Source organism: Corvus kubaryi, unplaced genomic scaffold (assembly GCF_017639235.1).
Source record: "Corvus kubaryi isolate FWS band 111438036 unplaced genomic scaffold, C.kubaryi_AGA036_p1.0 37260, whole genome shotgun sequence".
In the NCBI taxonomy this organism is placed as follows: Eukaryota; Metazoa; Chordata; class Aves; order Passeriformes; family Corvidae; genus Corvus; species Corvus kubaryi.
In genome coordinates this window covers 8,033,170-8,045,442 of record NW_024581077.1, presented here as the reverse complement: position 1 = coordinate 8,045,442, position 12,273 = coordinate 8,033,170, and the positions used below count along the sequence as shown (strand labels likewise).

Genomic DNA, 12,273 nt, shown 5'->3' with positions numbered 1-12,273 from the left:
ACCAGGCCAGCGCTGCGCCGGGCGCCAAATTCAAACCGGGGCCGCTCTGGGAGCGCCGGGCCCGCCGCGCTCCATCGGCCCTGCCCGGCCGGGCAGCTGGTGAGTCGCGACCTGCGCCCATCCCGCTCCTCCAGGGTCTCCCCACATGGGTCGGCACCCCTTGGAGGGCCGCGCTAGGGGCATCGGGCGGCCGGGAGAGGGAAGCGCCTAGGCCCAGCCCGGCCCGGGGCACAGGGCCCCGCGGGAGCAGGTGAACTTGCTGGTGAGCGCGGCAGCGGAGCGGCTGCAGTGGGTGAAGAAGGAGCTGGGAGCCCTTTGGCGCTGCCCTCCTTGTCCCCTCGGGGCCGCGCGTACACAGCGGTGCCCCCGGGCCTGTACGGGTGGTAGCAGCTCGAGGCGTCCTTGGGAAGTGACGCGCTCCTGCAGGGAACGCAGCCTTTTGGAGGCTGGCTGAGGATTCCTCTTTTGCCGCTGTCTTACCGGGACCTCTCCTTGAGGGGGTGGAGCAGAGCGCAAAGGGCCATGCGTGTGCCGGGTGCCAGAACCCGCGTGGAATGATCGCAGGGCTGTCTGCTCCCGGTACATAGGACATCGGCTCAGCTTGCTATCTGCTGGACACTGCTTTGTATCAATACAGGGGATTCTTACTGAAAATTTTCTCGTTTGCTTGCTGACCCCGTCAAATCTAGCAATGCAAAAGGCCTCTTTTTTTGGTATTTGTTTCTATTCTGCTTGCCATCTCTAATGATAAACAGTAAGTACAATTTGCTTATTGTTCTGGTATAGTTTGCTGAAAGACACAGGCTCCACCGAATTCCTGATGGCATTATTAGCAGTATTCTCACAGCATCTTACCCTGCAAACAGTATCTCTGAATTTTATTTCCTCTGCTTCCAACTTTATAGTCTCAATCACCTGTTGTCCAAAAGTTTGGCATTTAATTGTATGCTGCCTGATGATGAATTTACCTGGTTCTTGACAAACCTGCCAAAGGAATGAGCAGCACATTTACTTTATGTCTGTTTTAAAGCACCTTATTTCTGCTGCATTTATTGTGTGCCTTTGTAGTGTGTAGGATAATATCTGCTTCCCAGATCTTAAACCACCTGCAAATTCCCTTTTCATGCAGGTTGTGTAATCTGCTGCTTACAGCAATCAGCACTGCTATTTCTATGTTCTACCTTCCCTCCCCTCCAGCTTGCTGGCTGATGCTGGTCATAAGTCACATTATAGCTAAGTCTTTCTGTAAAGCACATACACACTTTGCTCATTATTATGTACTTTATGATGGAAATTATCTACTCTGCAAATCTCTCTCCTGTCCTGCTTACATAAGGTGTGGGTAAAGGAGGTACAGTATGATTTTTCAGTAGCCTTGTCAGCCTTATTAAATGCTTTCAATTTTATTTTCCTTTTGTGTTTTTAGTTTTGTAGTGACTGCTGAGAATGTGTGCTCTGTGGGAGGCCTTGAAATGATTTGCTGCCCCCTTTATGTTGTACCTTTTGTTTTGCAGGATTTGTTCCTCTCCCTTTCAATGGAGAGTGACAGTATAGATCCATAATGAGGACCAGCCCTCGCAGGCCCTTAATTCTCAAAAGACGGAAACTGACCCTCCCACAGAAGGATGAATCCAGTACTTCAGCACGAGATGAGAACAGAGGTCAGGATGAAAAGACTCCTAAGCAGGAGCACAGGCAGGAAGATCAACACAACAGACAACCCAGAGACAAAAGGGACTGTGGCCTGCAGAAATTCCCAGCAGGAATAAGGATAATTGACCATCCTACAATGCCCAACACGCAGGTGGTGGCCATCCCTACAAATGCTGATATCCAGAGCATCATAGAGGCATTGACAGCAAAAGGAAAAGAGTGTGGCAACAATGGACCTAACAAGTTCATTCTCATTAGCGGCGGGGGCACATCCCGTTCAGCAGGTCCAGCACCATCACAGCATCTCCCATCAGAGAAGAAAGCCAGTGCAGCAATCAAGGCTGCAGATGGTCAAGAAAGAGAGAAGAATGTTGCACAGACACCTGGTCTTGCAGGCAGTACAGCACTCTGGCATTCAGGAGTTGATCCTCTGATTGGACAGGAACAGGAGAGCAACAGTATGTAGCCTTTGCCTGGTTTTTTGTTGGTTTTTTTTTCTTTGTCCTGACAGACAAAGAGATGTGAAATGGGCCAATGCAGCACTTGCATCTTGGTATGCAGTAATTATTAATATTTTGTTAATTGCAAAATAGCTATGGATTTGATTCTAATAATCTACATAGCTTTGCATATGTAGTGAAATCTGAAGAATTATAGAGGATATATTTTTTGGTGGAAGACATCTGAGATTCTGACTTAGGTCTTGTGTTACATCTTTCAGTTCTTGAAGTACTAGATCAACAATGTCCTGTTTTGGTTGGCAGCAATAGTCTGGTTTGAGTGTTTGTTTTTAAGGCTGAAGCTCTTTTCAGAAACTGGGCAGCTACGCATGAAATCAGGAATTCAAGGTGAATTCTTTCCACAACATTAGTATTGCAATACCATCTTTTAGAAGTGCGACTGGTTCCTTCCTTTTGACAGCTCAGATGAAGGGGTAGCAGGGCTACTTGTGAGTAAGCAGAGTTATGATGAGGGGAAGGCTGTGGCTGTAGCCTACCTGGACTTCAGTAAAGCCTTTGACACAGTCTCCCATAGCATTATTCTGGAAAAGCTGGCAGCCCATGGCTTGGTCAGGTGCACTCTTCACTGGGTTAAAACTGGCTGGATGGCTGGGCCCAGAGAGTGGTGCTGAATGGTGCTGCATCCAGTTGGTGACTGGTCACTGGTGGGGTTCCCCAGGGCTCAGGGGCAAGTCCTGTTTAATATCTAATGATCTGGATGAGGGGATCAAGGACACGCAAGTTCACAGATGACACCAAGTTGGTTGGGAGTGTTGATCTGCTGGAGGGCAGGACAGCTCTGCAGAAGGATCTCGACAGGCTGGATTGATGGGTCAAGGCCAGTTGCGTGAATTATGTGAAAGACCAGGTGCTGGGTCCTGCACTTGCATTGCAATGACCCCAGGCAGTGCTACAAGCTGGGGAAAGAATGTCTGGAAAACTGCCCAGCAGGAAAGGACCTGGGAGTGTTGGTTAACAGCAGCTGAACATGAGCCAGTGTGTGCCCAGGTGCCCAGGCCAGTGGCATCCTGGCCTGGATCAGCAGTACTGTGGCCAGCAGGACTAGAGCAGTGATTGTTCCTCTGTACTCAGCACTGGTGAGGCCACACCTTGAGTTCTGTGTCCAGTTTTGGGCCACTCACGACAGGAAAGACATTGAGGTGCTGGAGCATGTCCAGAAAAGGACAACGGAGCTGGTGAAGGGTCTGGAACACAGGGCTGATGAGGAAGAGCTGAGGGAGCTGGGGGTGTTCAACCAGGAGAAAAGGAGGCTCAGGGGGGACCTTATCACTCTCTACAACTGCCTGAAAGGAGGCTGTAGGGCAGTGGGGGTTGGCTTCTTCTCCTAGGCAACAAATGACAGGACAAGAGAGCATAGCCTCAAGCTGTGCCAAGTGAGGTTCATGATGGACATGAAGAATTTCTTCCCTAAAAGCGTTGTCAAGCATTGGAACAGACTGCCCAGGGAGGTTTGGAGTCACCATCCCTAGAGGTGTTCAAGAAACAACTAGATGCTGCACTCAGTGCCATGGTCTAGTTGACAAGGTGGTGTTTGGCCACAGGTTGGACTCGATGGCCTTGGAGGTCTTTTTTAACCTAAATGATTCTGTGGCTATTATGTGGCCTTGTTATCCCAACAGGCAGTGGCGAGACAATGAGCTCCGTGTTGGACAACAGTCTCACTAACATCCAGTGGCTGGGGAAGATGAGATCCGATGGACTAAATCCCTCTTCTGTGAAGGAAGACACAGAGAAAGAGAATCAGATGCCTCTGCAGGAAAGAGTCAAGGTAAGTAGGAGAATACAAGAATGTGTGCTAAAACTTTTGATAAGGAAGTAATCTACGTGGATCAGAAGACTTGCAAGAATTGGGCATCGCTATTTCTATGTAACCTGAGTCTGGCCTTTACTGATTTGAATAGCAGAACCAGGAGGATCCAGGGATGTTCCATGGGCCTTCTTGTCAGCTTCGTGAACATTCATATATCACTCCTGTCTTTCAGACTGAAGAAGAAGCTGCTGCTGCTATTCCTACTGCTGCTGCCTCCTCCTCATGGCAGGATTCAGTGTCAGAACGACCTCCTTACTCCTACATGGCCATGATCCAGTTTGCCATCAACAGCACTGAGAAGAAGCGCATGACCCTGAAGGACATCTATACCTGGATTGAGGATCATTTCCCTTATTTTAAACATGTAGCTAAGCCAGGTTGGAAGGTAACAAGCAGGCCCTCGAGTTGCTGTGGGTGATGTCACATGCCTTCTGGATCAAAATGAAAAGTTATTCCCCAGCCTGCAGAGCAAAATGGAAGCTCATTTAAACATTCCACCCCAAATACACTCAGTCCAGATGTTCACTGTACCACTTCTTGCATCCCTTGTCTCATCCTACTTAAACAAGATGATGGGATGTTTGATCACTGGAGCAAGGATAGGGATCTCAAGAGTAAATAGAATAAGAGACATGACAGGGTTGGCTGGGTATGCTGTGAATATGAAAGTTCAGTATTGTCTGCACTTTGGAAAGTAATCCCTCTGCTAGGGCAGCCATGTTTGAGGTAGGCCTTGCTGTGCTGATAACAAAACTACTGCTTTTCAACCTCCCCCACCGCTTTCTCCCCAGAACTCCATTCGGCACAACCTGTCTCTTCATGATATGTTTGTCCGTGAGACGTCTGCTAATGGTAAAATCTCCTTCTGGACTATTCACCCTGATGCAAACCGTTGCCTAACATTGGACCAGGTATTTAAGGTGAGTTGCCTCGTGCAAAAAAAATAGGACAGGCTATCCAGTTTCTAAATGCCACACTAGCTTGATGCACCTTATTTTAACTGTAAGGTCAAGCTGCTTTGACATCAGCCTTTTTGTAGAAGCTGGTTTCAGTCACTTCACTTGACAAATAGACAAGCTCTGCATTTGAAAGAAAAGGTGCTGTGGCTGTGTGTTTGACCTGGAGCTTCTGTGGGATGTGTTTATTCTTCAGGTTCTGTGCCAAATGTAGTTGTCAGCTTGTTCAACTTCTTTCCATGGGCCTGATTCAAATTCCTAATGAGAAGCTTTCCACTGAGGCCAGCCAGGTGTTCCTATGCTGTTTGATAAGCTATCCTATGCTATCAGTCACAGGATGGAATTGTCCTAGCCCAGCTAGGTATTTTAGGAAGTACCAATTTGTCAGAGAAATAGAGCTTGGGGGTCTGGTATAGGTGTGTTTATACTCTTGTGCTTTTTGCAGTGGTGGGTAGAATTAACTTTTGTTTGCTCAGATTGTACAATTTTAAAATGTCCCATTTGTCCCCCTCTTTGGTTGATAACTTCATCTTAATTTTTTTCCCTCTCAATACCTTCTGCCACCAGCCGCTGGACTTGGGGTCACCAACATCGCCTGAGTGCTCTGAATCAGTAAGAATTACCCTCTGGCTCGGGGCTTGATCTTCCATTCTCTTCTTGCCAGTCACTGAAGGAAAGGACAAGAGGCTTGGGGAGGGGGACTGGGTCGCTGCTGAATCTACTCATACAGCTCCATGCACACCCTTTGTGGGGAGAGGGGTCTAGCCAAATGTCGACTGCCTTCAGATGGTACAGTCTCTCTAGCTGGTAGAGCTGGACAGCTTTGAGCAACTTGGAAGTCTGCTGCTGAATAGGCTGCAATGGACACCAATAGGCTTCAGAGAACAAGCCCAAACAGATTTCTGGTAAAATCATCTCCATAACAACAGTCCAAATCTGTTCTGGGGCTCAGATCCAGAGAGGATACGATCTCTCTGTGCTCCTTTTTCATTTTGGAACCCACTGCATTGTGGCTTTTGGAAGGATGAACCTGTAGGCTGTCGCTCTTCCACTCAGCAGTTTTAACAGTGACGGATTTGCAAGCATCCAGTCAAATGTTTTTCTGACACAGCTACAACCCTGGCCTTCTTTCCATCTGCTCAGAATTCTGATCCCACAGTTGCCTGTGCTATTCCATTTGAACACCTCCCTGGTCTGTGGTTTGTATAGACACCCAATATACAATAAAGCCATCCTATTCATTGTTCCTCAGGCACTGAGGATGCTGAAACCAGGTCACTTCTCAGTAGAGTCTGCAGCTGGAACAGATCTGTCATGTTGTCTCTTTTCCTACACAGCTTTTGGTGGGCAGCTGGCTTTGGGATGGCATGGCTGAAAACCAGCAAGTGGCACAGACCTAGAGCCAGCCTGAGTGCTGGGTGCTAACAACTGCTCTCTCTGCATTAGAGCAGCACAGTTCCCAGTGAGGCAGCAGAATAAATGTGGATTCTTTTCTTTTAATCTTTCTTTTCTCCTTCTCCTCTTACTTATTTCACAATGACTCCAGCAACAAAAGAGTCGTCTTCCAGATCCCCTGAAGAACATGGGAAGCAAAAGTGAACCCCAGAATTCACGTAAGTGTCTACATCAGTCTAGACCACAGAGAACCAATCCAATAAATCTGGGGTACTCTTGCAGATTCCTTTAGGAATACAAGTGGAATGTGTTATCCCAGTTTGCCAGCTTTTATGCTCCTTACTGTTAGGTTTGAAATGGAAAGCAGTATTGTTGTGTCTGAGAGGGTGAGATGGTGGAAATTGGGCACTCAAATGGAGTAAGAGCCCCAACTTGAGGGGTAGGCTCTGCATGAAAGATTATTTATTTGCTTGTTCGTGAGGCTTCTGGCTTGGTATTTGTATCCTTAAAATTAACAGAGAAGGCAAGTGATCTGAGCAAATGTTTGTTTTGGGGTGTCTAGAAGGACTTTCTGTAAGGTGCCTGGTTTCAAGAGGTAGCAGTAGAGGACAGGCAAGAGGCCAGTGAGTCCATTCTTTTCCCTTCCAGGCCGAAAGATGAAGCCTTTGCTTCCTCGTGTCAACTCCTACCTGGTTCCGATCCAGTTTCCTTTGAGTCAGCCTCTTGTCTTGCAGCCTTCTATGAAGGTTCCTCTGTCCATGGCACAGGGAGCTTCCCTTAACAGCTCGGAGACTTTGCAGAGCAATAAGCGCGTACGCATTGCTCCAAAGGTTGGTTTCTTGATTTCTGAGGAGCTTTGAGGGGGGTTGCGTGGTTCTCTTTTTTTTTCCCTTTGTTTTTTTCTTTTTTTTTGGAGGGTGGGTGAGGAGGGAGCTAGGGAGGGTGTGGGGAATTTTTTTAGGGAGGGTGATTTAGTTTGGATTTTTTGTTTACTTTTTTTTCCTATCTCTCTTGCCTTCAATGGACTTTTTCTTTGTATGGTTGCTTTGTGCATCTTTACTAGGTGCTCTAAAACTCCAAGCTCCTATTAAGGAACTAGCCAGTGATAATTCTTGCTGTCCTTCACTGTCTCTAGGCTGACTACTACCTACTAGTTTATTTGCTCTAAGGATGTTTCTGTAATTCACTAGAGGAGGGGACTCTATAGCTTGGTCAAGACAATTTTTCTCTACTGCTCGGATGTGAAGAAAGAAGAATGGGAGGAATTGCTTTGTTCTGACCCTAAAACATTCATATTTTTTATAGTTCTATAGACATGTAACAATAAGGAACTTCTGAAAGAGTATGTATTTCATGTAATCTCTTCCCAGAGGATTTCCTATCTGCTGTTTGCTAATTCTGTGAAGTTCCCAGTTATTCTGGGCTCAAGAAAAACAGTTCTTAAACAGATCTTTTTCTTGGCATCTCACTGACTGCTCTTGTATGCTTAGACATTGTAAAGCTGTAGTTTCTTCTGTCCTGTCTAACCATAATCCTATTTTCCTTTGAATGCCTGCTGCTTTATGTTCTCTCCAGCTATGATTGATCTTTCTCCTGTGCTCTTTTTCTTTTGATAACCTCATTTTTTTTTCTCTTCCTTTTCCTTGGTTTCTGGGAAAGCTGTCCTCATTAATTTTGTTATTCCCATTTAGATAATGTAAGAAGAAATCAAAGGGGTTATATTTTTCCAGAACTATTCAGCTCTCCTTCTGCCTGCACTCCTAGAAGTTCCTCAGAGCAGGAGTGCTCTGGAGGGTATGACTTTCAGACACTTAGAATCCTTTCCATGTGATCTTTAGGCTTCTTTCTATCAACTTCGCAGAGATCAGTCTTGGTCTGTTATGGTTACTGCTTCCTCTTACTCTTTCTGCTGACCTTAAACGCCAGTCTTTCTTTTCTTTCCACTGTTGTTTGGATTTTTGGGTAGGTTAAAGCCTTGCTTACTGACTGCATGTCACCTCTGTTTCATTGTAGATGTCACTGTCTGCAGAAGAGTCACCCTCCTTACCCACGGCTGCTGTCAAGGAGGAAGGTCAAAGTGACGAAGGTTTATTTTCCCCAACCCATTCCGTACAGCACAACAGCTCACAGCCTGGTGAGGAATTGTCTTCTTTCCCTGAGGGTGCCTGTATAAAGGAGGAAGAAGGCTCTCAGCTGGGTGATTGGCTGTCCCCATTTGCCTCAACCGTAACAGTCAAGGAAGAGCCAAGCTTGTTCCTCCCAGACTCATCCACAAAGGAGAGGAAACAATTCACCACACTGAAGTCCCCATCTAAGGCAGTTTCTGACTCTTTAGTTATAAAGAGGAGGGAAAGGCGGGAAGTGGGCAGATCCAGAAGGAAACAACACCTAGCACTGCCTTGTTCAGAAGAACCTGTCCTTGTTTTGCCAGAAAGCAGCGGCTTTGACCCTTTCCGGTTAGGGGCAGACCGTCCCTTCCCGCAGGAAAACCAGCCCCTTGAGAAGGTATCGCAGCTCAGCTGCTCACAGGGAGAAGAGGGGGCCTTTAAAACACCAGTCAAGGACATGTTCAGCAAATTGCCGGTTTCTTCCACTCCCAGCAAAGTCTCAGCCACTACTACCCCATCACTAGAGGGCCTTGACCCCTGGAAGTCTGCTTCCTTAGCCAAGGGAAGTCATGAGCTGGACTTCAGTCCAGTGAAAACCCTTCAGCTGCCATTCACGCCCCTCCAGGACAACCAGGACTTGCTGGGTTTTAACAGCACACCCCTTAAAAATCCTCTCTTTGATTCTCCTCGGGAACTGCTCAATACAGAATCCAGTGACATGGTCCATGTGCCCCTCACGAGCTCTCCAGCGTTTATTCGTGACGCTTCCAAGCAATCCTCTGTTGAACTGACAGCCTCTGGCTTTACTGAAAACCGGTCACTCATGGAGGGCCTTATCCTGGACACCATGAATGACAGTCTCAGCAAAATCCTTCTAGATATCAGCTTTCCTGGTCTTGAGGATGAAAATTTAGGAACAGATATTAGTTGGTCTCAGCTCATACCTGAACTGAAATGAACTGGCCTGAGGACTGAATGTGACTTGTTCTGATGTTACAGAAAGCACTCTACTCTTCTGAGATTCATTCATGTAATCTAAGACAACTGATTTTGACTAATTCCTACATCCATGGGAACAGAGAGCATTATTGACTCCTGCTAAGCTGGGAGACAGGCCCATCAGCTGCTATGAGCTTTCTTTATAAGATGCTGTAGACCTTGAGTGGAACAAGACGGTAGAACTTCTCTAACCTTGTGCTGGAGATAGCCTCTCTCCAGGGATTCTTGTCATGAGAACATCTAGGTAGGCCCTGAATGGCATTTGCTACTCAAGGTACCAGAGGAAATGAACACACTCCTCAGCACAATAGGAAAGAGCCTGGGAACCTCCTCCTAGCTCTGTCCTAATCTGCCTTTACTTTGTTCCTCTATTACTTAGTATCTTCTGTCTAGTGTTAATGGCTGTAAATACTGTACATTCCTTAAATTAGCCCTTAATTATAATAATAATTTTATTATTGTAGGGTCATGGGAATATTTGGCCTGGTAAGGGCTTGACCTAGAGTGTGTTGTCCATGTGTTCACATCTCTTGTATTCTTCTACCCTAGCTGAAAGCCCAATTTTCTTTTTTTTTTTTTTTTTTTTTTTTTTACTTCAAAACCACATTGGTCTAGGTTGTTCTGAAGGTCACTGGGGCAAAGACCTGAAAAATTGCCAATATGTGACCGAAGTGAAACTGAAAGAGGTTATCTGGATTGCATCATAAAATCTTAGTTTGGCTTCTTTTTCCCAGGCTGGAATGGAGAAGAGCTTTCCACCAAGCCATATAGCTCTTCTGATTCCAGAGGTCTGTTATGTACCTAGAGGACTAGGTAGAGACACTGTTGCAGTAAGATGGACCTCTATTGAATGGTTAAAGCTGCCCTCATTACAGTCAGCAGTTGAAGATGTAAAAAAGAACCTATAAAGGGAATACTGATGTTTCCTCTGAAAAGTGACCTCTGGAAATACAATGTATGTATCTCTTGGTGCAATAAAACACCTCAGAATGCTCTGGAGCTTCTGTCATAGGAGATATTGCCATGGCAAAGATCTGATCCTTCTGCTTGCAGACAAATGGTGACTCCTGTATCTACATACTCAATAAAGCTTCTGTGGGAACACAGCTGAGTGTTATCTGTACTGCTCCTAGCAGCATGCTGGGGTTGGGCCATAGCATGAGCAACCCCTGCTTGCTTATCTTGTGTGTGCTTTGTGATCACTGAGTGAATAATCATTAGGACATTTTCAGTATTCCTCAGGCCTTGTTGGCCAAACCACGTTAGATTTGGTTACTCAACCCACTGCTTCATACTCAACCCAGTTTTTCCTGCTGCTTACAGGTAAATCCTGACTTTCCAAGTCAGAAGCATACAAACTTAGCCTAAAACATCACAACACCGCCAGCAGACTAATTTCTGTGACTTCTAAATGTAAAACAAATATCTCTTGAAACTATTTCTACCTTACCCTATAAACATAAAACAAGTTTTAGATGTGTGTGGTTTTCAGAACTGCAGTTCTCTTGTGCACTTGTTAGAGGATATGTGCCCTCATACAGTGTTTCAAGAACTTTGGTTTAATTGTTATTATTTCAGTTTTTTCTGGGATTACAAGGCTGCAGAAGGGGCCTGGTTTATGGCACACTATCTGCTAGTACATCTTAAACAGCTGTCAATGCTCGACTTGGTTTTCTCAAAGCACCCTATCTCCCTTTCATCTCACTTCTATCTCCTGAGAGGGTGTGTACATACAACTGACACATGAGAACCAGGTAACTAAGATCATGTCTCCAGCAAATACTGAAATGTTCTTGTCCTTGATGCTCCCCTGCTGTCCTTGTCAGCTGAGGTGCTTTGATGGCCACCTCACATTTTATTTTAAACATAGTAGTGCCAAAGTTTCATTTCCCCTCTTGTAACGTATTCCAGTGAGAGCGCTGCTCAAGGGCAATTATATCAAAAAAGGTGGGAGGAACAACAGAAAAAATTCCATTAAGCAATTCTGCCTCTTGCTCCCAGAAGCAATGTCCAAGTGTTTTGGCCAAACTAATTCAAAGCACCAGCTGGTGAGGATGTAATCACAAAATATGACTATTTCTCTCCATCTACGTTAGCCTGATCTTCTGCCTGGATCCTTTTCTTAAGGAAAGGCAATTATCACCTGTCCCTCTGCAGGCTCAGTATTAGGGTTATAGTGTAGAGGTGTGATCTTGTCAGACAGGGGATGCCTCTGTCCACCCTCGTGCAGTGAGAGCAGAGCCTTACCTCATGTCTTCTCATGAGCCCAAGAGCAAGAAGGCACAGTTCCTCACACCCTTTGCATAGCACTCCCAGGGCTTCCCTGAGTAATGTGCAGGAGCATCCCAGGACTGTCCTTGAGTCCTCGTAATAGACAAAGCTGTTTAACACCTACCCTGTGAAAGCAAACACTAGTACAAGACAAAAATTTTAAGAGATCTGGGACATGCAGATCTACAGGGAGCCAGCAAGTGCTGTGGATGCTCTGCTCCTCTGACAACTCTGCTCAATACCTGGAGTGTGACAGATGCAAAGGAGGAAGTAATTCCTTCTCATTGGTTGAGTGGGGTTCCTCCCACTATGTTTTGTCAGCTGAAAAGGACTGGATGCCCCCTGAGATGAGGTAAGCAAGGATGATTGCCACCTTTTTGCTTTTGCAACTTGGCTGGTAGGGGAAAAACTCAATCACTTCCCAATATGGAAGAAAAGAGACCCTGTTTTACATTGCAGCAATCTTTTTATGAGGATGTCAGGCCTTTGTTACTCCAAGAGGGCAGTCTAGCTCTTAACAAAGGTGAAAATTTCTTTTTTAGTAAAATACCTGACTTCCT

The 12,273-nt window shown here is 45.9% G+C and overlaps 1 protein-coding gene across 3 annotated transcripts; it reads left to right on the top strand.

Moving 5' to 3' along the window:
- Positions 1-13: 13 nt before the first annotated feature.
- Positions 14-10,548, top strand: FOXM1 (forkhead box M1). Of its 3 annotated transcripts, none has more exons than XM_042024284.1 (9): positions 14-99; positions 1,515-2,111; positions 3,794-3,942; positions 4,157-4,369; positions 4,776-4,904; positions 5,508-5,552; positions 6,487-6,553; positions 6,984-7,165; positions 8,349-10,548. In XM_042024284.1, the coding sequence occupies exons 2-9, from the start codon at positions 1,562-1,564 to the stop codon at positions 9,399-9,401; spliced, it is 2,388 nt and encodes a 795-aa protein (XP_041880218.1). In that variant the 5' UTR covers positions 14-99; positions 1,515-1,561; the 3' UTR covers positions 9,402-10,548. The 3 variants fall into 3 exon arrangements, with proteins under 3 accessions (XP_041880218.1, XP_041880220.1, XP_041880219.1); XM_042024286.1 differs by lacking the exon at positions 14-99 and adding an exon at positions 169-250; XM_042024285.1 differs by lacking the exon at positions 14-99 and adding an exon at positions 200-262.
- The last annotated feature ends 1,725 nt before the right edge of the window (positions 10,549-12,273 follow it).

What these genes read in the sequence shown, in the direction of transcription:
- FOXM1 (XM_042024284.1), top strand. Translation starts at nt 1,562, where the DNA reads ATGAGGACCAGCCCTCGCAGGCCCTTAATTCTCAAAAGACGGAAACTG. An exon ending in ACAGGAACAGGAGAGCAACA is followed by an intron (nt 2,112 to 3,793) that starts GTATGTAGCCTT and finishes TTATCCCAACAG; the next exon opens with GCAGTGGCGAGACAATGAGC. An exon ending in CTCTGCAGGAAAGAGTCAAG is followed by an intron (nt 3,943 to 4,156) that starts GTAAGTAGGAGA and finishes CCTGTCTTTCAG; the next exon opens with ACTGAAGAAGAAGCTGCTGC.